This window comes from Manis javanica, chromosome 4 (genome assembly GCF_040802235.1).
Source record: "Manis javanica isolate MJ-LG chromosome 4, MJ_LKY, whole genome shotgun sequence".
Classification (NCBI taxonomy): domain Eukaryota; kingdom Metazoa; phylum Chordata; class Mammalia; order Pholidota; family Manidae; genus Manis; species Manis javanica.
The window spans coordinates 140,697,577-140,722,769 of record NC_133159.1 but is presented as its reverse complement, the minus strand read 5'-3'; the positions used below and the strand labels follow the sequence as shown (position 1 = coordinate 140,722,769).

Sequence of the window (25,193 nt, the reverse complement as noted above, 5' to 3'; positions counted from 1 at the left end):
CCTTGCTTCCTGCCCCTGCCACCCTGAGATGTTCCTGCTGAGGGTTGCCCTCCTATTTTCTCAGAGGGCCCATTGCGTCTGCCTCCAAACCTAGGAATTACCCTCCACCATCTCTGGAGACCCAACTGTAGCCCCCCAGACACACCAGGACACTGGCTACAGGTTAAAGGTGGAAAGGTAACAGGCAGAAGCACAGAGTGAGAAGGTGGGCAATGAGCATGGAGCCAGGCGTTAGGATACAGGAGCTGTCCGCCCTTAACTTGCTCCATGACCCCTGACCCATCCCTTCTCTCTGGGCCCTGCTTCCTCATCTGCAGTGAGGGCAATTCTCAGAAGGTTTTAACAAACAGTGGAGAAGGCTGGGGGTCAGGTATGTATTCTCAGAGTCCAAGGGTCCGATGGTACTGACCCCAAGGTCAGACGTGGAGATAAGGGGTTACTTCTGCAGCAAAAGGGACTTGAGTTAAACCCAAGGCAGACCTTACCTTCAGCCCATCAAAGGGAGAAGGGTGAAGCAAGCCTGTTCAGGACAGTAGAAGGCCATAACATGCTCTGCAGCCTCCCCATAACCTCCAGAGAAGAACTCCTGTTCAGATCATCCCTGAGCACGGCCACCTGACAGGCACAGTTCCAGCGCTGAAATAAAGTGGGGAGCCAGAGTGCTTTGGTCTCACAGAGCTCAGCACCGAACAGGGAAGCCAGGCAGGACTAGCTCTCTGAGTCCTGTCCCCTTTTCCTCTTCCTCCAGGAAGCCCTCCTGAGTCTCTGGCTCTCCTACAGTGATGGCACCACAGCCCCACTCTCCCTCTACAGCCCCCGGGACTACGGGCTGCTGGTGAGCAGCCTGGATGATCGGGTTGCCACAGTGACCCAGGACCGCTCTTTCCCGCTGGTGGTCGCTGAGGCCGAGGGTGCAGGGGACCTGCTCCGTGCAGAGCTCAGCATCGCTGAAAGCTGCCAGAAAACCAAGCGCAAGAGTGTGTTGGCTACAACCCCCGTGGGCCTGCGGGTGCACTTTGGGCGGGATGAGGAGGACCCCACTTACGACTATCCGGGCCCCAGCCAGCCAGGACCCGGCGGGGGCGAGGATGAGGCCCGCGGAGCTGGCCCACCAGGCACTGCGGGGTACCCGCCAGGAGCCCCACGCCCGGGCACCGCCAGCCCCACCGCGCCACCCACAGAAGATTTCCTGCCGCTGCCCACCGGCTTCCTGCAGATGCCGCGGGGGCTGACCGACCTGGAGATCGGCATGTACGCGCTGCTGGGCGTCTTCTGCCTCGCCATCCTCGTCTTCCTCATCAACTGCGTCGTCTTCGTGCTGCGCTACCGGCACAAGCGCATCCCGCCCGAGGGCCAGACCAGCATGGACCACTCTCACCACTGGGTGTTCCTGGGCAACGGGCAGCCGCTGCGCGTCCAGGGGGAGCTGTCGCCGCCCACTGGCAACCCGCTGGAGACCGTGCCCGCCTGCTGCCACGGTGACCACCACAGCAGCGGCAGCTCGCAGACCAGCGTCCAGAGCCAGGTGCACGGGCGGGGGGATGGCTCCTCTGGCGGCTCAGCCCGGGACCAGGCTGAGGACCCCGCCAGCTCGCCCACTTCCAAGCGCAAGCGGGTCAAATTTACCACCTTCACCACGCTGCCCACAGAGGATCTGGCCTATGACTCTGTGCCCGCCGGGGAAGAGGATGAGGAGGATGAAGAGGACCTGGGTTGGGCCTGCCCCGATGTGGCCAGCACCACGCGGCCCAGTGCACCCCCAGACCTGCACAATTACATGCACAGAATCAAAGAGATTGCATAGAGGCGCCGTCTGCCTCTATGCAGAGGGGACGCAGATGGGACCCCTGCTCACACTGATGCAGGCGGGCTGAAACGGATTTTATACTCCCTGCCCCTGCAGCTTTGCTCTGTGCCTGGCAGTCGCCTCCCCTGGCCGGTCCTTCCCTGCTAGGCAGCACTCACTTTACCGTCCTCTGCTCCTGCAGGTGGGGTGCTCCTTCCGCCTTGCTAGGGAGAAAGCAGTTCTTCCCTTCCAAACCTCCTCCCATCTTAGACAAACCCCCTGCCCCAAGAGTGAGGCACAGAGGCCAAGCTTGGGGTGAGGTGGGCCCACACTGTGCCCCACCCCTGCCCCCCATGCCCCCTGTCTTCCCCTTGTGCAGGAGCTGGGGGATCCTGGGGGGTCTTGTGTCACAGATGCACAAAGACTTCTCTCAAACCACTATTCAGGGATTTCTGTCCTGCAGGGTGGGGGGTGGCAGCAGCTGCCTACCCTGCCAAGGAGCTTGCTATGGACAAAACATTTGGGGAGTGGGGGGACACTTGTAGTGCCTGCTGGCTTGCAGGTGCTCCACCAGTCCCTTCCCAGGACCTGGAAGCTGACTCTATAGAGGGGCCTGGGACCAAGCTGGGCACCTGACTGAGATCTCAGGACTCCCTCCTCTGCCCCCTCAGGCTGTGGGCAGGGACCTAAAGTGGCAGGAGTCCCAGGTCCACCCCTAGCCAAGCCACACCCCAGAGCACTGTGGTCTGGGTGGGCCCAGGGAGTCCTGGCTGCGTCCTGCCTAGCCCACTGCAAGGTCAACACCAAGCCTTAGCCCCCCCTCCCGTGCTGCCGACCCCTCCTTCCCCTCTGCAGGGGCAGCCACCCATCTGCCCCAGAACAGAATCTGGTGGAAGAGGGAGAGGGCACAGGGATGCTGTGAAGGACCTTGGGACAGGCAAAGGCAGAAGGGAGCCAGGAATCTCCCTCCCCCACCCCATAGCCACTTCTCTCTTGGGTTCTACCCACCACTGTGTTGGATTTTTCTTAAATAAATGGGGACAACCAGACTGGGGGCGGGGGTAGCAGCTCCCCAGAGAGCAGACAGTACATGATGGCTGGCTCTGTGTCTCATACTTGCGCACGTGCACACATGCACACTGTGGACACACTAAATCACTAAGATCAAAATGTGGCTGAACCAGGCTGCCATCCTGCTTTTCCTCCTCCTGCATTCAAGCGCCTCAGTCCCTCTGGTGCTGGGGGCATGCCTCCATCAGGGATGAAGGATCCACTGGCCCAGAAATGCAACCTTACAAAGAGTGCCTCCTCCTAAGAGTCTGCCATGATTGGCTCAGAGGAGGATGAGGCAAGCCTCAGGGCCTCCAGAGAAATGCCTTAGGTGGTTGGGAGGGCACAGAAAATATGAAGAGAGCTGAGAGAGGCTTGGAGTGCACATCTGAGTTCACTCTAGTTTCCTTCTCTGCCTTCAGTCCACCTCTCAGCACCCCCACCCTGCCACTATCATCACTACCTCTCAGGGAGGCCTACCTTCTCCATGGATTGATGGGGGAAGTCAGGGGGGCCCCAGGTCAGAGAGCTAGTTGAAAGAGAGCAAAGGTTATTAGGTGTGCTCCTCCCCCTTGTGTGCTGTGGGCTGGCCCATAGCTGCCCAGGCAGCAGCCCTGGGGGGCACAGGAGAGCGTAGTCCAAGGGGAAGCAGGAGATTGGCCAAGCCTGCCTGGCCAGCCTCCTATACCCCGATGATCGCTAGAGCAACAAGCATCTGTCCTGAAAGGGACCAGGGGCAGGACTGGAGCTGCACTGGCACCCACCCCGACATGCCATTGCCCACCTCGGGAAGACGCCTGCCTTCTGTGATCACTTGCTTGAGAGGCAGCAGCCCTGGGGTTGTTTTGAGGATTTAATGAGATCATGTATGTGGAGCGCTGCGTACAGTGCCCGGCAGCAGACGGCGCTCCTAGCACGGACCCTGGTGCTTTGAGGTCTCAGCGAATGCAGTTTGTTGCACCTAGGTCTGAATTTTCAGGTAAGGTGTGGGCCTAAAAGGAAGACTAGAGATGGACCAACCCCACCCAGGGTGTGCTCTGCAGCAAAGAACAGGTGTCGCTCAGCAGCAAGTGGGGAGTCGCCAGAAGCTGTGCCCAAGGCAGAACCACAGGCGGGCTTATGTGAGGGCTTCTCCTGAAGCCCCAGAACACCAACTACCTGCTCTTCCATGTGCCCTGACAGTGACCTCCTTCAGGGCTGGGGAGAATGTGGGGGGGGGCGGCTCCATTTTCCTTAACCCCTGGTGCCTGGAGCTGGCAAGGCCTCAACACGTTTGCTGACTTAAGTCCCCAGGCCGACTATAAAGGGCTTTCACATTATCCCGTGTTTGGGGATTGTATATACTCTGCCCCCTTACCACCTTGTCAGTGCAGAAAATCACAAGTTTTGAGGACATAGGTGTGAGTCAGGGAAGATATCCCAGCTTGGGTGTGAGGGTGGGAAGGGGGTGCTAAAGTTGGAACATGGATCTATTTGTTCATTCAACACATTAAGCTCCTACTTTGCACTGGGCCCTCCCAGGGTGTGTGGAGGCACAACCATGAGCCTGCCCCGAGGAGCCCCAGCCCCACAGGATGATTGATGCTCTCTGTGATAGTTTTACCCTGGGCTGGTGGGGCACAAAGGAGGAGGAGAGACATACTTGATCTGAGTCAGCTGAGGACAGGGCCAGGGGCATTCCAGGGAGGCTAGTGAGCAGAAAGGCCCTGAGGCTGCATACCCAACGCCTCATGCTTTCTTTTGCTACTATGTCTCTGCACATGCTTTCTCTACACCCAGCATATGAGTCCCTGGTAATAAGGGAAACACAAAATATATATACGCAAAGGTGTGCAGGCCAGGGGGAGGGTGGTGGGGTCAGCATGGATTTGGGAGTCAGGCTCAAACTTGAGGTTCAGATCATTTCCTCTCACTGGGTAAAGAAAGGAAGGATCAGAGGGACAAGAGGAGCAGTTAGAAGGACGCTGGAGCAGAAAGCATGAGGGCCAGGCCAGAGGGAACAGGGAGCTGGGTGGGTATGCCAGCATTCACCTGCAGAATCTACCAGCTGCATTATCCCGCATGGGGATGAGGGGCAGGAGACATGAGCCACTGCTTGACCCTGAGACCAACTTCCTTCCCAAGACGACCTCAGAGACCAGGCCCCTCCAGGAAAGGAGGCAGAAGCTATCGTAATGGTGCTTGTCAGCAGCCGTGCCATCACCAACAGGGAAACTAGGACCCAGAGAAGGGGAGCTGTTGGCCAAAACACACAGCAAACCTGGTAACAGAGCCAGAGCCCTGCCCTGTAATTTGTATCCCTTTCTCTTCATTCTTCATCCCCAGTCCAAATGGGAGAACTCAGAGGCAATTGCTAGAACTGCAAGCCTGACCCCCATGCATTCAAGAGGGAGCAGGTACAGAGGGAACGAGGCGGGACATTAAGTTAACAGCCCTTCTGGAATGGCCCTGGCACTGAACTCCTCTTTAAAAATTTGTCTTCAACCCTGGAAATGGATCGAGGGACCTTGTAAAGAATAGTTATTGACAGAGAGCTGCTCAGGGAGCTCCATGGAACCAGGCCCATGAATCAGCTTGCTAGCAAAATGAGATTTCTCAGCCAGGGCCGGTGACAGCAGAGCCAGAGAGACAGAGACACCACCTGGAATCTGTCCCCACCCCAGCACTCAGCTCCCTGCCCCTCCCCCACACCACCAGCTCCCCTCTCCACACCAGCCCTGGATGCACCTCCATGCCTGTCTTCAACAAATATTGACAATGTGCTTCCCTTAAAGGAGGCACTGTGCTTCCCTTAAAGGAGGTCTTCAGAATGAGAGGGAGAGGTCTTGGAGTAAAATAGAGAAAGTGGAAAATATAACAAATAGGCCAGAGAAAGGAAAATCCTTGGATAGATGAACCTTCCTCAGAAGTTGGCAGAAACTTCTGGGGTCTGACAATGCATTAGCTGTATGATCTTCAGTCAGTACATCACCAGCTCTGGGCCCTTGCTTCCCCATTTGTACAAGCATGGAAATACCACTAGTAGGTGGTGTCCACTGACTTTCCTGAAGAGGCCCTACTGTTTTAAACACCTTTATTGATAACAAGAATCTAGACAGATAAGAAATATTACTCCCATTCTATAGATGAAGAGACAGAAACACAGAGAAGGCAAGTAACTTGCCCTTGGTCTCTGGCTTAGAAGTGACCTGGGGGGCAGCTACAAATCTACCCTCTTTTTGCTGCATCCTGAAGCAACATTGGACATCAAAGGGGATGAGGTTGGAGAGATTTGGAGGTGAGAGGAATGGAGAATGGTCTCTAAAGATTTGATGTGCTCAGTGATGGGGACAGGCTGTGAGACCCCTGTTGAAGGCATAGATCATGGACGGTGTGCAGGGGCAGATGGAATATCGTGAACACTATGGCCTCTCTGCCATTGCTAGAGGGACCAGTCCCTCCTCTACTGGGAACTCCACCCCCAGCTGACTGTCACAACCACCACCCGGCCCTCTGCAAGCAGAGAGGCAGCAGGGCTCTGCTGAGCAAGGCGCTGAGCTGGGCTTGTAAGGACAACTCACTGCACATTGACAGATGCCCAGCAGAGGAAGGTGGGGGTGAGCATGCACCTGCCCTCTCCCTTCAGCCTCTGGGGCCTAAGCAAGAGAAACTGGAAAGCTGAGGCCATCCACTAAGCGCCCACCCCTACCACAGTAGCTTGGTGAGTGTCAGTTGCATCCTTGCCAAAAATGTGACAGAGTGCCAAGCACAGGGGAAGTAAGAGTATTAAGTAACAATCGCTAATATTAAGAGCTCACTATGTACTAACAACTTTATAGCCATCATTCATGGACTCTTCACAATAACCACATAAGGTAGGTGCTACTATTGTATCTATTCTACAGATAACAAAGTTGGGGCTCAGACAAGTTATATAATTTGTCTCATGCCCCACAGCAACTCAACAGCAGAGGCAGGATTCAAATTCAAGTTGCAGTGGCTCCTGGTTCCATGTCCTCTCACTGCCCATACTACACTCCTCAGGGGGACCTGGAGGAGTGGCACGAGCACCCAGCTGGGAGTCCAGGGGCTTGGTGGGGGTCCTCTGCCGCGTGGCCGTGAGCCTGGCACTGCCTGTACCTAGAACAAGCCAGGACCTTCCGTTGGAATCCAGGGCCAGACTGTCTCTCTAGTGCCTTCAGTCTTGATGGTTCTCAAGACTTAAAGTGTGAAGCCCTGGGCACCACCCAGCCCTGCCAGTTCACACCCCCCACCCTCCACCCTGTTAGAGCTGCTGGTGGGGGGCGGTACCAGGCTTCAGGGGCCCTCTGCTGTCTGCAAAGCTTTGCCAGCTCTGCCACCTGACATGCTGCCGCCACAGGCAGGTGCCCTGGGCTCGGGACTTGCCACTCCGTGCGCGGGGAGGAGCACAGTGAGGGGGCAGGAGTGGGATGTCAGCGGGAGCTCTCCCTGGGTGGCCAGAGAGACAGCGAGTCCCTGGCGAAGGGCTTGGAAGTTCAAGCTGCCCATCCCCTGCCCACAGGGAGCTCCTAGCCTGATGGAAGAGACCCAGATTCTGTTCCACGGGCACCCCCAGCCTTACAGCAGAGGTGCAGACCTGTCCTCCAGCAGCTCCCTGGCTGAGGGGAGCAAGCTACCTGCCCCTAACAAACCCTAGTCTGCTGAGGGAGCCTCGGCACACCCCGGAGAAACATCGTGCACACAAACAGGTCCGAATAAGTGCAAAGTAATCTACGCGGGCACTTGGCCCATGGAGCAGGTGGAATAAAGTAAATGGGGGAGCAAGCCAGTTGATCCGGAAACCCAGCACGGACAGGGTGGCAGGTGGGGTTGAGGAGAGCCATTAGGAAGGGTCTAGAGCATGGCTGGGAAGTCAAAAACAAACACTTGAGGGTTAGGAGATAGGATGGATTTGTCCCTGTGAGGGATGGAGCCCTGCAGGGGCCTGGCCTAGCCCAGCGGGTGTGGGGAGGGGAGGAAGTGACCCTTGTCAGGGGACCCTGGAGAAGCCCTGGGCTGCGGGGGAGGCACTGCTATGGAGCAGGTGGGAGAGGGGGGAGAGGGACTCAACCCTTCTCACCTCTCAGGGAGGAAGACGGGCCTGGAGCACAGGGAGGGGGCCTGGATTGGGGCTAAGGGGCTTGGCTTCCAGTCCTGGGGGCACCCCCACTTGCAGTGTGGCCTGGCATGAGTCTCTGGGCCTCCTCTGTGTGACGAGCGTCTGAACTAGATGTTGTCTGAGGGTCCCCCCAGACGGACCCTCTGTGCCCCATGCACGCAGTGTGGATTCAAGCACAGGGGTTCTGACAACCCCCTTCTGATAGCTTGGTGGGCTGGAGGGCAGAATGGGCCCCATGAAGAGTGAGGCCGGCAGGGCCTGAGCCCCGGCTCCACTGCGGCCTTCCTGTGTGACCTTAGGCTGCCCGCTGAGCCCCACTGTGGAGCTAGAAGTGCCCTTCCTTTCTGACGCCCTGAAATTCAAGAATGATTTTCTTCTCCATTGCAAACAACACCAGGCCCCCTGACACTCACAGTCAGGGTCACTGGGCTGCTCCCTGCAGCTTCCCACCAGGTGGCCCTGCCTGAGAGGAGAGTTGACAGGGAGCAAAGGGAAAGCGAGCAGCTCCCTGCCCAGGACCTCTGGGCCCAGCACCTGCCCTAAGAGTGGACTCCACCTGCAGACCACACCCCAGGCCTGCAGGGAGCAGAGAGGGTGGAGAGCTGCTGGCTGAGTGAGATGGCGAGTGAAGCACCTTCTTGCTTAACAGCTCCCTCTGCCCCTTCTTATCATTTACTCCTCACCTCTACCTCCACATACACTCCACCCCTCCAAGAGGCAGCCCCTGGAGCCCACCCCTCCCCTGGTGGGATGCAGTTCATCAAGGCTTAGGGGAGCCAGGTCACTGTTCCAGCCTCCTCTTTTACACACACTTGCCTGTGGGTCCTCCATCTGCAGTCTGTTCCCCTCCCACTCCAGGCACAGTTCCAGATTCCAGACCTGCTGTGGGATGGCTGTCTATCAAGGGAAGGGGCAGGCCCTGGGGAGAGGAGCTGGCCTGTGGTTAGCCCTCTGGCAGGGACCACATGCCCCAGGAAGGGGAGCCATGGGAGAAGGGGAGCAAAGCGCATTCCAGCAGCTGCAGCTTTTCGAGAAAATCTCCAGAGATGCCAGAGCCACGAGATGACCCTCCACCCCAGGAAATGCCACTCTAGGAACAGACACAACAAAACAAATCACCAAATGTACCCAGTGGTTAAAGTACTGCCTTTGTCAAAAGAAGTCGCTCTGGTGGGTGCCCAACCTCACAGGCATGCACGAACGGAGGCATGCACCTCCTGCACACACACATGCACACTCACAAAAACTCTCTAAGTGCACACATGTATGCATGCGCACACTCTAGCCTACCCACTGGGGTCTCTACAGAGGGGGCTGCTGCCGGACTGCATAAATAACCTTCAGGGGTGGTTGATTGGATAGGAGCCTGCTGGAGAGGGGAATGGTCAGGAGCATATTTACCCCACACCTAAAACAATAAACAGTCTCACAGCACTCAGAATACCCATTTACATGCAAGCCATCACTGAGTTAATTACAAAGATTCTTATCTGTTCATTAAAGCAGACTGGAGGGCCCTCTATTTGGAAACACTTTGCTGTTAAAGGGACTATGTTATTAACTCTAATGAAATGATTTATTTTGGACTGGTGCCGAGTGAGACAGAACCTGGGGCCAGGCCTCATCCAGGGGGTATGACCTGGTTCTCTGGGCTGCCATTCTCTGCTTGGAAGCCAAGAAGACTTCTGGGAGGAAAGGGACAGAAATCCTGGAGAGGTTATTAAAACCTCTCCTACGGATGGATCTGAGAGCCCCAGTTGAGTATGGCTGGAAGGAAAGGACACCCCAGGGGACTTGGGGGGTCACTCTAGCTAATTTGGCCTCACTGTGGAAGGCAGTGGAATTGATTTCTCCCTGAGCTCAGTTCCCTATGAAATGGGAATAAAATAGCAACCACTTCGTCAGGTTCTTGGGAGGGCTAAATGAATTATTGCATGTGAATAACAGAAAATGTCCAGGGCAGAACTCACCTTAGCAAATGCTAGCTATTATTCTGTCATTTTCCAAGGAAAGATGAATTTTTCTAAAGTGATAGGACGTGGAGAGCTGGGCTAATTCTCCATCTGATACTCCAAGTTCTTTTTTTTGGCTTGGTGTTCAGCTATGGGACTTCCCTCTATTCTGCGTCAGCCTTCTGGGATACTACAACAATTTTGAGGCAAGGCTAGTAGTCTCTAAAAGAAACATATTTGGTGTTTTGCTAATTTGGGGCAAGAAGGGCTCAAGCAAGTAGTTGGACAACCGAAAAGAGATCTGAATCCAAGCTGGTGTCGTGATACCTACGTTTAAAACATTTTCCAAGACAGACCCTCTACTGATGTTCCTTGAGCCATTCTAAAATTAGGAGGCCTGAGCTGAATTATTTTTTTGTGTGCTGGGAGGGGAGGTGTGCAGGAAACTGGTCTTCATCTAGGTGACATCATAAGGGACAGGAATGCTGCAAGAGGGCAGGGCCCTGGTGCTGAGGCCAGGGTCACTCAGCTCCCAGGAGCAGGCCCTCAGCTAAGGCAGACCAGGAAGGGGGGTGCCAGGCCATTCAGAGCCCTGCCCCCACTCCTCCACCTGGTGCAGGGCTCACAGGCCCGCTGTGGGCCGTCAGCATCCAGCCAGGTACAGATGTCTATCTGCAGGGTGGAGATCAGGCCCAGCCCAACAGGAGGGGGCTTCTCTCACGCCAGCCTTGCTCTGGGTTACGTTCACAGGCTGGTGAGGACAGAGCTGGCTGGCCAGCTGCCACCACTCCCCGCTCCTTCCTCCCATTCCCTTCTTCCAAGGCCTGACCGTCAGTCCCCCTGATGAGACTGTGCCCCAGGAGAGGAGTGGTTTGGGCACATTGGCCTGGGCCTTCTTGGGAGATGAGTTTTTGCAGCTGGGGCAGTCAGGGCAAGAGTCGGGGGAGGAAGGAGAAGCTGCCCAGCGAACACTGGGACACTCCAGGTCCTCCAGTGTCTCCCTTGCCAAGCCTCATCCACAAATGCTCTCTTGGCATGAGCCTCCTGGCTGGGCTGAGACCTCCGGGCTTGGAGGTAACCACCCGTATGTCCAACGAGATGTACAGACTTGGGCCCAGGTCCCCAGATCCCAAGGCAGATCCAGCAAGCTGTGTTCTGCTTGCCCCCCTCAGACCCAGACAACCCTGACATCGGTTCTGTGAAAACTCACCTAGAGTTGCTGTTCCAGCACCTCAGGCCCACTGGGAAGTCAGTGGCTTCTGCTCAGCTGTCACCTCCTCAGAGGGGCCTTCTCTGACCCCTCTACCCAAAATAGCAACTGTGGCCACCCTGTCTCCCTCTAGATGGCTTCAGTATTCTTCACAGCACCACCACCACCAGACCCTGTATTCTGCCAGTGTCCTGTCTGTCGCCACACCAGAGGGAGGGCTCCATGAGGGCAGGGACAGTGCTGTATTCACACCAGATCCCCCCAACTGGAGCAGGGCCAGACCCACAGGAGGGGTTACATGAGGACGTGAGATGAATGAGGCCCACACTGGGTTGGCTGTGGCATGAGCAGGTGCAGGGCCCCTGCCTCCTCCCACTGAGACAGAGGGAGGCAGAAGGTCCCATGAGCTTTCCTGTGGCTGGTGTGCACCATCAGGGTCCACCTCACAGGGCGGAAAGGGAACCCAATATAGCAGGTTTTGGGGCCTCACAGCCTCCAATCCAGCCGCCCGGCTTCACACAGAGGCAGCTTCACCCTGGGGTGGCCTGTACAGGGGAGGCAGGTGAGGACACTCCCAAGTGGGTAGGGCCCAGCACCAGAAGGGCCGAGGATCTTAATGGGGTCAGCCAGGGCAGGGGTGGGGCATGCAGGGTGGGGGACGGCACGGCTCAGGGGAGGCAGGCCAGGTGTGCGGTCTGAATTGGAAACTGAGAGCAGGACTTCTTAGCTGGAGGTTTGCGGGAGGGCTTCAGGGAGCCTGCAGCCTTCTGAAATAGCAGGTAAGAACTTGAGGAAGGGTGTGGGAAAGAGTTTAAATCATCCATCCAGGCCCTGCTCATCCCTCCTTCCCTCCTCAGGGTCCCAGCAGAGACCCCTCCCCAGTTCACACCAGAAGGGGGCTCTTTCCAATAGTCAGTGAGTGGAAACCACGACCAAAATAAAAGAAACAAAATCTCCAGCCCAACTTGCTCACAACTAGCCCACAATGCATTCCCAGACTAAAGGGGTATGAACTGCAGCAGAATTCCATCTGGGCTTCTCTGTGCTCGGGGTCCCTGTGCTGGAAGGGAATGAATGTGCGGCAACAGAGGCCACGGAGCTGGGAGGCAGCCCCCGCTGGTCCCCAGCTGACGCGGGAGAAGACTCCTGTATTTCCTGACCCTCTCCCACAACTCACAACCACCAGGCAGGCATGGAGGGAGCTGCACTCAGAGACCAGATTGGAAGCACCCCTACCCTCCATTGCTCAGTCTCCTGTAAAAAGAGGCTCTTACCTTCTCACACGGATGGCTTCCCCACGGCTGGGGGTGCGAGAAAGAATGAAGTCCAATGGCCAAACAGAGAAGGCATTAGGAAGGTCAAAACTTTCTCCTGGAAACAAATAAGGAGAATTCACCTCGGCAAGGGAGGGAAGCCGGCCTCCAGCAAAGGCGCAGGAGCAAGAGAGGGCCTGGGGATTCTGGAGACTCAAAGGGCTCCCCCCGACCCCACCCGAGCTCAGTGAGCAAACAGGGAGGGTAGGCAAGGTGGAGCGGGTGTCTGGCCTAGATCCTGAGACCGGTGTGCCCCAGTGGAAGCTGACGCGGGGTGACCTGAGAGGGTTAGGTTTTAGAAAGACGGCTGTGATGCAGGGGACCAGGGAGGATGGGGCTCTGAAGAGACCCAGAGCTATGCTACGCATTACCTGAGTCTAGGAACAGAAGAGCTTCCCTAAGGTCCAGGCCCCCAAGAGACTCTGTGCCCTAGGACAGTCACATCATCTAGTAAGAAAGGACTTGGAGTCAGTGGGGCTGAGTTTGAATCATGGTTCTGCCATTTACTTCTTATAAGTCCCTTCAAATCCATATCTCAGTTACCCAATCTGTAAAACGGAGCTGATGCTGGCCTCTTCCCAAGGTTCTTGTGAAGGTCAATGATCTTTTCCATACAGCCTAGGCACTTGGTTAAGTGCTCAGTAAATGGAGGACCATTAGTACCATATCTTTAAACTCCCAGCATGTCACCCATCACCAGCACTAGAAGGAATCCATTCCAATTCGGGAAGAAAACAAGACCCAGAGTCACGGAATGATTTGCCCCAAGTTCTAGAGTTTCACTGATTCGAATCCAGAAGGAGCTGGGATTCAAACCCAAGTCTCTTGACCACTGTTGCACTTCCCAGCCACCTCTCTCCCGAGCTGACTGGAGATTGGGCATTTTGGGCAAGCGACGACCACCCTTCATCATGCTGGAAAATTGTGCCAGATCATCAGGTCTGAATCAACGCATTCTCACTGCCTCTCCCTGATCGCAGCCCCATCTCTCTGTCTTGGGAGTGTCTGCTTCTGAGTACCATCAGGGCCCAGGCTGGGAGGCGGGGCAGGGGCCGCCCAGGGTTGGGGGGCGGGGTGGATGTGGGGGCAGAGTAGGAGCCGCACAGGAAGGGAGAGGTCTGAAATGTTCTTGTCTCACTCTCTCCCCCAGGCCCTAGAGTAGGGCTGAAGGATGGGCCTGTGCGCTGCCAGCGGCCTGGTTGGCGATAGATGTGAACCTGGTAGGATGGTGTCGGCAACACTTGGTGAGATTCATTTTCCTGCTGCTGGGGGAGAAAAATGTGGCCTCCATGTCATCCATCTGCTCTGCAGCAAAGTGGTAAACAGGCGAGCCTCACAGAGAACAACCTGGCTGGGAGCCCAGTGCAGCAGGCTTCCCGCAGGGCTGGGGGGCTGAGGGAAGCACCAGGATCTGTTTCCTTGGCTTCCAGGACAGAGTGAAGCCCCCTCTGACTCCTTTGTCACCAGCAGGGACAGGACCAACTCCAGTGCCCCTTCCCTCTGTCCTCCCACCCCCAAGTTCTCACCAGGGCCACTAAATACTCTGCCCCCTGGCCTCTCTGCCCAGATTCCCCCACTGCTGCCTTTGGCCTCTGTGTCTGAACCTACCACCCTCAGTGGGGCCACCCTACTCCTTTCCCCTGCCCTGCGCAGGTGTCCTTGGCAGGGTGCAGATAAAGGCCTCTGCTACCCGAGGCAAGGGCTCCTTGTGGGTGCTCTTGGGCTGCCTCCTGAGCACCAGAACCCCTCCCCATGGGAAGCAGGGAGAGCAGCTCATCCACATGGCTACACACAGCAGATTTTGCTTGAACCCCCTGGTCTCACCCCCAGATCTTATCCCCAGCCTGTCAGCCCCTCTGGTTTATAAGGAAGAAGCATCTGCAAGGGAGGCTCAGGACACCCGAGTGCTCTCGCCCAGGGCCCCTCTCTGAAGGGCCTCCCCGCGGTCTCTGCAGCCTCGGTGCTGAGATGAAGACCAACACGGCCCAGCCCAGCCCCCAGATCCACACACCTGCATGTGACATTGGACAAAGGCCCTGCCCCTCCCCATCTGTTAGGCAAGAGGGCAGAATCCAGGAGGTGTTCCCCCTTCAAATCGCACGGAGACCACATCGGAAGCCCTGTAAGACTGGCCCTAAGGACACTTCAACTTTAGCGCTCTGAGATGCTGTTTCCACATACCTAGGCAGAGGCTGGGAGGGAGCAGCCCCTCCTGAACTCTGGCAGCAAACCCCAGAAAAGGCAAGGAGAGGAGGCGTTTCTCCCATCGCCCCTCACTGGGGCTATTAGTAGACCCAGCATGCCATTGCTCACTGGGCTCATCTCTCACTCCAACACTGGCCCGATCCCATCCCTTCCTCTGAAGAGCAAAATTAAAAGGGATCTGTCCTCGAGCTGAGACAGCTCATCTCTCTCTCACCAGCAGAGACAACTGGGGGGCTGGGGGGTGGGTGCCTGCACAGGAGGCTGAGAGCTCATCTCCTTGGCCTTGGCCTCGGCCTCCTGCCCATAGCAGCCTGGGCTCTGCTCGGCCTCTCCCTGTAGCCCTCTCCTCCTGTCCCACTTGCAGCCCAGGGACATTTTAAATGGATTCAATTTAAAACTTCAGAAGCAATCCCTTTCCACATTTTTAAAGTTCACAGCCCCAGCATTAGGCCCCAGCACCTCATTGTTCACGCTTTCCTTCAATGAGTAGTTCAATTTGTCCCCTCTTTGCTGAAGCCTTTGATCCCTCCAGGCTGAATCATGGAGTCCTGCTTCCTGCGAGTGCTTCCTTGAGGCTTCTGTGCTCAGGGTGAGGGCTGGAGCTGCGAGCCTCTCTGTCCCTCTCCCTGGGCAGTGTGCTACTTAAGGGCACAACCCTTTGGATTCATCTTTGTAACCCCTACTGTGCCCAGCATAGAGCGCATGCCAAGATGGCTGACCACGTCTGCCAACTGTGGGTCCACCATGTGCCCAGTGCCATGTAGGTCCAAAGGGGCTGAGCAAGAACCACACACATAGGAAAGGAGACAGGTGCAAATCAAACGAAATGCTGCTGTGGCCATTGCCAAAATAGGGGTGAGCCATCCCCACCCCAGCACTATGCCCTTTATTACTTACCTGGCCACACCGGCACTCCATTGAGCTGAGTCAGGCCTCCCCAGACAGAAAGGGTCTCAGCTGGCCAAGCTCCCTTGGCCATTACCACCAGTGTCCAGGACACTGGGGTCAGAAGAGAGAGCTTAGTGCCAGCTGTTCCTTGGCAAGAGAATGGAAGGTTGTGGGAAATTGCTTCATGGCTATTCTTATAAAGGATGGGGGAAGGGAAGAGGGCCATTCCCTTGGTCAGCCTCACCACTTGCTTACTTTGCCCTCACAGTGAGAAAATATTATCCTAAATGCCATGGGGACAGTAAACTCACTGCAGAAAACACCCAAACCCCTCTGAATTGAACTTGGAGAACCTGAGTTCAGAGACCTTCCTAGGCTCCTAGATCTCCTTCTTTTTAAGGGGCTTGAAACTACTGCAGAAGTCGGGACTCACTGTAATGTGAGGTCCCAGCACAAGGGGACCCAAGGAGGAGAACCACTCAGACCCAGGCAAAACCCTGTGCTTGGTGGCCACATTTTCTTAAAGCCCCAGATAGCAATAGTTCAGGCTTGCAGGCTACATGGGCTGTCTCTGCTAAAACTACTCTGCTCTTACAGCTCAAAAGCTGCCACAGAAAATACCTGAGCAAATGGGGGTAATGTGCCGCAAAGCAATTTTATGTACAAAACCAAGCAGCTGTCTGCTGGAATTCAAATATCATGCACACACACACACACACACACACACATATACACACTTTAAAGAACACATGGGCACCACTTGTCACCCAGGGTTATTATGCTCGGCCCTGGCACAGTATAACCCGTAAGCCTAAACATCTGCTCTCATGATTAACACTATTCAGGCCCCAGGAAATAGGTCTTCATATCTTTTGCTGTAGGTTTGCAGAATAAAAGACAACAGAGTCAGAATGCCGAGAAGTTTCCTAGGTTGCTTCCGCTGACCTCAGGCTCCACCTGATGAAATGGAGAACGTGGACCGCATACGAGGAGCAGAAGCCCTTGGGTAAGAAAGAAGATAAATTAATGATCTTTTCAAGTCCTTGCTCTTACATAGCATGAATGTAATAGATTCTTGAAAAACAAAGTATAGCTTCCAAGTAATGTCAAGTGTCCTTTTCTAGCTGTCTGACTGTTCCAATTGATGGGTCTGGAAGTACTCACAATTATTAATTATTATCCATAGTATTGGCTACAGTTGACTGACAGCTAAGAAATATTTTGCTACATTAAATAATGCATATTAATCATATGGTATATATGTAGGTCTAGATGTAAACAGCATGATACTGATTCATCACATTAACAAAAAATTAGACATTGAATGCTAGAGTTATGAAGTTTTATTTTTTATAAAGATATTTAAAAATATTTAAATATCTTTTCCAAAAAAATTAAACTAAAATTTCAGCTTTATTTAAATAATTGATTTAGATTTTTTACATGCATTAATTATAATGTGAATTACACCTTTAATTTTAATAGATCATTTAGAATACTATTTAAAATGGATTATAAAAAAAGGGTAGTTCTCAAAATGTTACTATCAATTGAACTTAAATGCTTACTGAAACTATATTTTGCATACTTCGAATAAAATTGCATTTTGTTTTTTAATCCTTTAGCTGATCATTCTTATAGAGTAGCCACTCATATGACACTTGAGCACTTGAAATGTGACCATTTTGAGTTGAGATACACTCTAAGTGTAAAATGCACACTGAATTCCAGGGACCTAATAGGAAAAACAGAACATAAAATATGTCATTAATAATTTTTTATATTGGTTACCTGTTAAAAAAACATTTTAGGTATCTTGGATTGAATAAAATATATTGTTAAAATTAATTTCACCTGTTTATTTTTACTTTTTAAAAATGTGACAACTCAAAAATCATATATGGACTCACATCTGTGTCTCAAGTATTTCTACTGGACAGGGTCGCTTTAGATCCTCCCTATAAACAGGATACAGATTATGTGAAAACCCTACTATAACAAAATTGATAATTTTGCTGACAGGACAGCAAGAAAATAATATTTTAAGGAGTATGTGACAGTTTAAGAATTATGCCCATCTATTTTTGTGTGATTTTTAACACTGATTTGTTCTAAATTTCTCATGACTCTGATGTTAAGTTTCTCGTCGTTGTATTTGAGGTATAGCTTACACACAGTGCAATGCCCTTATTTTTAAGTACAGAGCTGGATGGGTTTCCATCAGTGCAGACACCTGCTCTGACAATACCCGATCTAGCTAAAAGACAACTCCATTACCCTAGAAAGGTCCCTTGTACTCCTATTCAGTTAAACCCACCTCCCAGAGGCAACTGAATTTCTGATTTCTTTTTTTCTTTTTCTAATTTCTATCATAGATTCATTTTGCCTGTCCTTGAACTTCACATAAATTGAATATGCAGTATCTACTCTTCTGCATCTGGCATCTTTTACATGTCTATTTTATTACTCATCTAGACTTCAGCAGCCCACCAACAGGACATGCACAGTAATAATTAAATGTTTTGGTACATAGCGTAGCTTTATATATTCTTTTCAATTTTGTCATTATGAAGGTATATTTGCCAAGAAAGGGAGATAAAACATATTTCATTTGCCAGTCTGATATCAATGACATTTAGGTACACAGACATGGAGTATTTGTGCTGTTGCCTTGGGCCCCACAGATGGTAGGCATGGGAGGGCCAAGGAGGAGCGAGAATCCAGGCCAGGGCTGCAGGAGAGCTGCCAGGGCTGGGAGGGCTCGGGGTGGGACTCAACCTCAAGGCTGCCTTGGTGAGGCTCTGCCAGCTGCTTAGGAGCCAGCGGGGAAATCCCCTATAAAGGAGGCCCTGTCGGAAAGCTCAGGGGAGGCCAGAGACCAGTGAAGGCAGAAGGAGAGCAAGGGGTCCTGGTGTACCAAGTGGAAACAGACACTATTCATTCAACTGAATCCAACCGACCAATACTTACTGAGCAGCTAATGTACGTCCACTGTGCACTAGGTTTTAGAGCTTTAATGGGGAAAACATAAATAAGAGACGTCCCCTCTGCCCTCATGGAGCTTACCAATTGGTAGGAGAGATCTTAATCAAATAGTCACACACCCAAGGGAATCAAGCCTACAGGATCCAGCCCAAACTTTCCAGACAAGCATTCAAGCCTTTATTCCTGCCGCTCTCTCTGCTGGAGAAGCCCTTCTCGCTTGCTGTTCCACCTACAGAAGTCGCTACCCATTCAGCAAGAGAGGGCTCCAAATCCTCCCCATGAGAAACCTTCCCTGGTGTCCCCCATCTGAATTTTCAGACCTTCCCCTGAGTTCCCAGGGCAGCTTCCTCTCACTTCTGTGCATGCAATCGGAGGGCGGGGGGCGGGGTCTGGGAGGAAGAAGTGATGTGCTTGAGGGCCATAAATGAGTCCTGGTCCCACCACCTACAAGCTCTATGATTTTGTCCAGGTGAATTATTGCCTGAGTCTGTTTCCTGGTCTGTACAATGGGAACAGTAACAGTTATTTCATTGAGTCTTTCTGAGGGTTTATTATGTCTATGGGCACATACATGCTGAGTAAATGTTAGTCTTTACACCCCTACATTCCTCCCACCTTGTTTGGGAGGCACTGGACCCCATGGAAGAGTAAACCACTCTCACACCTGGCCAGGTAGCCTCTGCACCCAGGCCTGTCAGGACAGACTGGAGAGTGAAGGGGCAGAGGCAGCCTGCAGGCTCAGGGCCCCTTGCTTCCCTGGGCCGCAAAGCCATCGGAGGAATGATTCCCATCTGTAACGTGAGGCTACGGGTAGGCAACAGGTGGCCTCTCTAGGCAGCATCCAGAGTGGACTCTGTGTGGTGGCAAGACAGGCCCAGAGCAGCTGAGATACAGGTGGGCACTGCCAGGAGCAAACCCAGGATGCGGAAACACCGCCCAACGCTGCCTCTCAAGTCTCCTGCCCCCTGCCCCTCTGAATCCAGAGCAGCCAGGGCACCTGGCCCTTTGCCAAACCAGCCTCTAGTGAGCTAAAGTGTCCCTGCCTGAGCCCTGGGGGTTCAGCCCCCACACATCCCATCACCAAGCCCTGGCTCCAAAAAGATTATGAGTTCTCCTAGAACAAGTCCCACCCCAGACCCAGAGACAGCCACTCCCCTACACAGAAAAGGCTGGAATCCTGGTCTTGAACTCACTGCTCCATCACTGACTCATCCTTTGACCTGGCTCTGCGTCCCTTCTCTAAATGACCATTTTCTCCTCTATGAAATGAAAAGAATAAGCTCCCTCCTACCTCCCACAACCCTGTGATTATGATACAAGACCACGTGAGAGAGTGCATTTACACGTTTTTACACACGGGTCAATTTGCTGTGTGATCCTGACCAGGTTGCTGCCCTCCTCTGTGCCTCGGTTTACATGAGACTGACTGGAGAAGAAGCTAGCATAGCACACCCCCACAACCCCCCAACATCCTCATCTCAAGGAGAAGGAGACAGCATCTCTGAATGGGAGCAGCCTGGGATGCACATCAACTTGTCTTTCTTTCCCCTGGAGAAAGCTGCAATTTCATTCTCACACATACCCATGTCCACCCACCGGAGTGATGTCCAGGGGGAGTTCCTGTGTCCTGGAGGAAGTCCAGAGGGCTCCTGTCCTGAGAGATAAGTCCCCGACCAGATGCCAGCCTTCCCACCAGCAGCCCCTCCCTCCAGCTAAGTATTGGGTCCCTAGCAGCTCAGACCTCCCCACCCTGCCTAGCTGGTCTCTCCCTTCTTACCAGTCTTTCCCCTGTCCCTCCACTCTGTCATCTTCTTTCCAAAATCACTGCATCCCATAGGGATTCACTGTGAGCCTGCTGAAATCCAGGCACTGGACTTGGCATGTGGACACACAAGTAAAAGAGGCCCAGCCCTGCTCAGTGGCTTATGGGCAGAACTGAGCCCAGGGACTCGAGGATGATGTGCCATCTCATAGGTGTGTGACAGCTGACACTGAGGGCACAGCAGGTGCCGGGGACAGGCTTGAGGGATTCACCAGCGTTATCCCCTGGAAACGTCACAGCACTGTGAGGTGGATGCTATTAGCAGAATGAAATGGTCTCATTGCCATTTTAGAGGCATGAACACTGAGGCGTAGAGAGGCTATATTTGCTCAGGGTAGTATGTCTAAAGTGGCAGAGCCAGGGTTTAGACCCAGTCTGTCTGACTTTAGTTCCCTTGCTCTTCACCTACTACCTTGTGACACAACCACAGCCAACAGGAGAGGAGCCAGGTAGGTATACCTGGGGGGTCCGAAATGCTAAGGGAGGTGGCTTTCTGACAAAGATGGCCCATGGAGGATGAATAGGACTTTGCCATGCAGACAAGGAAGAAAAGGTATTACAGGCAAAGGGAACATCACAGACAAGGCGCAGAGGCATGGAAGTACATGACAGGGGAACATCGAGCTCATAAGTATGGTCAGACCCAGAGAGAAATTCAAATAAATGGGGCCACATGTATCCTCGTGTGTCACCCCTTCTTAACTACTGAGAGGCTGAAGCCTGGAAGGGCTCCACCTACCAGGGCCAGGCAGCCCGGGCAGAGCATGGATCTCAGCCGCTGTCCAGGCTGGGACTTCTGCTCCCGTATCAAGCTCCCTGTCAGCTTCTCCCTTTCTCTCTGCCTCCCCCTCACTCCCTGCAACCTTCCCTCGTCCCTCCCTTCTGTCCCAACCAGGGCTCCTCCTCCTTCTCCCTTTTCCTCTGCACCCTCTCCCAGACCTGGCCTGGGACCAAACCTCCATTTGCTGCCCCCATCCCACCTAGTGTGCTTTGTCCCTAGAGCAGAGGTCACAGGAGTCATTTCATTATTCTGCACAGAGTGCTCAGGCCACAGACTACTCACCAACAGGGAAGATGCAGGTCTCCCATCAGCTGCCCAGGGCAGCTTGCTTCCAGGTTGTGTACAGGTGCCCCCCATACAGCACCTGCGGGCCACCCTGTTTCAGGAGTGGCCCAGCCAGGCCTGGACGGAGGCTGCCCAGTGCCAGCATGAAGAGTCAGGCCTTCTGGTCTCTCACCTAGACCCTTGCCCTGTAGCCATTCATGTTCCAACTGATACTAATGCAAATATTTCTTGCCCATAGAAATGCAAATTGCTTTCAGAAGAATCCAATTGACTGTTGTTCTGTGGGTACTGACTAGATTTGTCAGTTTTTGCATCTATTTGTAAATTCATTTCAGCATTCCTTATTTGACTATATATGAGAGGCACTTTGAATTCTCCTTTGAACAGGTTGTAACATCTCATGGGGTCCCTCACTAATTAATGAGTTAAATACAATCTTTGACACATGTTCATTTTATTTCTATATGAGAGTCATGATGGTCCTTTTTCAAAATGAATTATCCTTTAATGCTCCCAAGATGCCTACCAGTTTCTTATCTGGAAATCAGGATAGTGGGGGGTTCAGGGCAAGCCCTCCACCCTCTGCTGGCTGGAGTGATCACCCCCAAATGTCTGACTGACCCAGTACTCCTGCCCCTGGCTAGTTATTCCCGTGCCATTGGACAAGGTTGAAGGGGTGGGGGGCTTGAGGTGATCACTCCCAATGCTCCCAGCTGTTGCACTAAGCTTTTGCTAACAGGAGCCTGGAAAGACTTTACTGTTCCCTCCCAAAGGGAGGCCGCAGCCCATGTTCTGAGCAGGAAGGAGCCTTCCTGTTCCCAGGCATGCTCAGTCCATGGCTCTCGCAGAGGAGGGCTCTGGACAACAGGGAGCTCAGGATCTTCTGCTGGGCTCCTCCATCAGTCATTCATTCAAGCAGCATTAACTGAGCACCTACTGTGTGCCAAGTGCTCTGAGAGCGAACCAAAAGGGCACCCCTTCTGATCTCTCTTACCTTCTGTGGGTAAAATTGTATCATATCCAGAATATCTCACCTGGCTTTAGTACATCTGCATATCAACAGGCGCTCAAGGGTGGAGAGAAGTACTGCTTTAGTGCATTTGCATCATTCCTCAGAGGTGGAGAGAAGTTCATCTCCATATCAGTGGATAATTACTTGGGCAACCAAGGCCTTATTGTTACCTGAGAAGTGAGGGGGGAGGGCCAGTTTTCCTTCTGCTGGAGCAGGAGAGAGAGAAGGCCCCAGACTGCAGTTTGTAAGCAATAAACGGGTTTTAAACTTTATTTCTCCCTTTGACTGATTTTGGTTTTTAGAGATATTTTGCCCCGGGATTTCCTCTCCCTGGACTTACATCTGGCATAGTCAGCAGGACTCCCCTGAACCCCAAATCTGTCAAAATGGGTGCGACCTTAGGGAGGGCCACCCCTAGAAACGATGGGGAGAAGTGGCACTCGTGCTGAGGGACGTGTTTCTACACACATGTGGTAGTGGAGGCACCACCACCACTGCTGGCTGTGCCAACCCTGGCCCGTGGCCCAAGCCTAAGGCTACTGCTTCTGCCACTGCTGCTGCTCCTACTGCCAGCTGGAGCTTTGTAACAACTATGGAAAGGAGCAGATGTCCGGGTCACCTTGATAGAGAAGCAACTGGCTGCTGTGTACCACGCCTTGCTGGCTACGGAGCCCATCACCAGAAAAGCTCCGACCAAGGTAATAACCAACTATGCCATGACAGGGTGGGTGAGAGACTGAACCCAAAGGCCACAGAGTGGTGTGGCACCAACACCTACCATCTATCATGTGACTGGCCATTTGCCTTTGGCATCCCCAGGGAATGATGCAGCAGACACATTGGCTCAGGTGCACTGGCTAAAAGGAAAGCCTGCCTCTGATGTGGCCCAATGGCTACATCAGCGTTTGTTGCACATGGGGCCAAAGACAATGTGGGCGCATTGGTGGGGCTTGCCATTGATCTTTGAAGAAGTCAGCTGGGCCTGGAAGGAGTGCTCTGCACTTTGTGCAGATCAGCTAACCACCAAGAGGGGCCTAGAGGGTCTCTTTGCAGCCTATGGCCAGCCACAGGTCATTAAGAGCAATCAAAGCACCTTTATTGGACATGCGTTGCAAGGATGGGTGCAGCAATTGCAGCAATTGGACATTTAGACACATGGACCGGCAATGGCTGGCTCTTCTGGCACCTTGGGGAAAAGGCCTGGAAGCTGGCCTCCTGTGTATTCCTGGAATAATAGTAAAGTGGTCCTGCACAATCAGTTATTTGCTTCTAGAGTACTTGTGTCCTGGATGCACCCCCTGGCTGTAGCTTCCATGTGATGGATGGAATGGACAAGCTTTGGACTTAATCTGCATGGGACTTTGAACCTAGCTGAATCCTCTGATTTGAGAATTATCATGATTGTGCTGCTGTTGTCAAGAAAAAATTGCCTAAAGAGAGGCTTGACTTTGTCTAATGTTTGGTAAAAGTTTTATGAGGAATCTATCATGGTTGTTAGGAATGAGTAAACAAGTGTAAAAACATATTTTGTGCTTAGTGAGAGATTGTGCTATAAAGTACATTTACTTAATGTGCATAGGCTGAATCCTCAGGCTTGAGGATTATCAATATTTTATTGTTGCTATTGTATGTTATTAGATTGGTCGGAAGAGGGGGAATGAGTAAATTGTAAGGCGAGATTTCTGGAGGGGTGGCCTATGGGTAAAATTGTAGTATTTCCAGAATATCTCGCCTGGGTTTAGTACATCTGCATATCAACAAGCACTCAAAGGTGGAGAGAAGTATGGCTTTAGTGCATTTGCATCATTCCTCAGAGGTGCAGAGAAGTTCATCTCCATATCACTGGGTAATTACCTGGGCAAGGAGGGCTTAACTGTACCTGAGAAGTGAGGGGGAGGGCCAATTTTGCTTCTGCTGGAGCAGGAAAGAGAGAAGGGCCTGGAAAATGGATTTTAAACTTTATTTCTCCCTTTGACTGATTTCGGTTTTTAGAGGTATTTTGCACCAGGATTTCCTCTCCCCGGACTTACACCTTCCTTAGGCTTCAGCCCTGCTGTCATTCAGGTCCCAATTAGCCCTGGCTTCAGGTGGGGCCTTAAGGAACCAGAGAGGCCCTGTGTTCCCACCCAGCCTCACCCTCCCCCTGGGGAAGACTTTGAGCAGGGGACCAGGGGTGTAGTCAGAGTAGGGTGGGGGCCTCCAGAAGAGACAAGGCAGGATAATTACAGTCAGAGCAATGTAACTACATGCAAGGAAACCCTCCTACCAAAACTCTGTGTTAAACATTAAGCTCTAGAGTCATTCTTCAGTGAGATCACTTAATATTCCCCAGATAAAGAAAAGTACCCCATTTTTAAAATTATGCTGATCATTTGTAATCACGTATAAGATTCACTTTAGCATGCTAAAAGGCCCAGGCCTATGTGCTGTTTTTCCACCTTCAGACCTGATAAGGTGATTTGAAATCTGGACAATTAATAATGGCAAGCAAACTCAGCCATAAACAACATCCTAAGAAGGATTACATCTTAAAAATAAGATTGCACTTTAATTCCCAGGAAGTTAAGAAGTAATATTCTTAACTTACTCTTTAGCAAACAGACAATAGCTCAGCTGACCTTGGGGGATGGGCAGGTGGTCTTGTTTGATATGCTCCCAGACCAAGCCACCAGTATCTCAGGAAGAAATTGGAGCAGTAAATTTCTTGTATTAATTTTAAATATTCAGGGACCAATTAACAAGTCCACACCCCTAAGCCCTTTATCACATTCCCCCAAATCCTCAA

The 25,193-nt window shown here is 52.7% G+C and overlaps 1 protein-coding gene and 1 long non-coding RNA gene across 2 annotated transcripts in view; one reads left to right on the top strand and one right to left on the bottom strand.

Moving 5' to 3' along the window:
• TMEM132E (transmembrane protein 132E) overlaps positions 1 to 5,483 on the top strand; it is a 55,542-nt gene extending 50,059 nt beyond the window's left edge. The window contains exon 9 of the mRNA XM_073235174.1: positions 749 to 5,483. Within this exon, the coding sequence (XP_073091275.1) occupies positions 749 to 1,804 (1,056 nt within the window). The 3' untranslated portion in view covers positions 1,805 to 5,483. The remainder of the gene's footprint in view (positions 1 to 748) is intronic.
• Positions 5,484 to 5,488: 5 nt separating this feature from the next.
• LOC108390462 (uncharacterized) lies at positions 5,489 to 16,588 on the bottom strand. The gene is made up of 4 exons (XR_001851503.3): positions 15,533 to 16,588; positions 12,802 to 12,877; positions 12,392 to 12,488; positions 5,489 to 11,884 (listed from the first exon to the last, which is right to left on the bottom strand). It is a non-coding gene; the product is annotated as an uncharacterized lncRNA (long non-coding RNA).
• Positions 16,589 to 25,193: the final 8,605 nt, after the last annotated feature.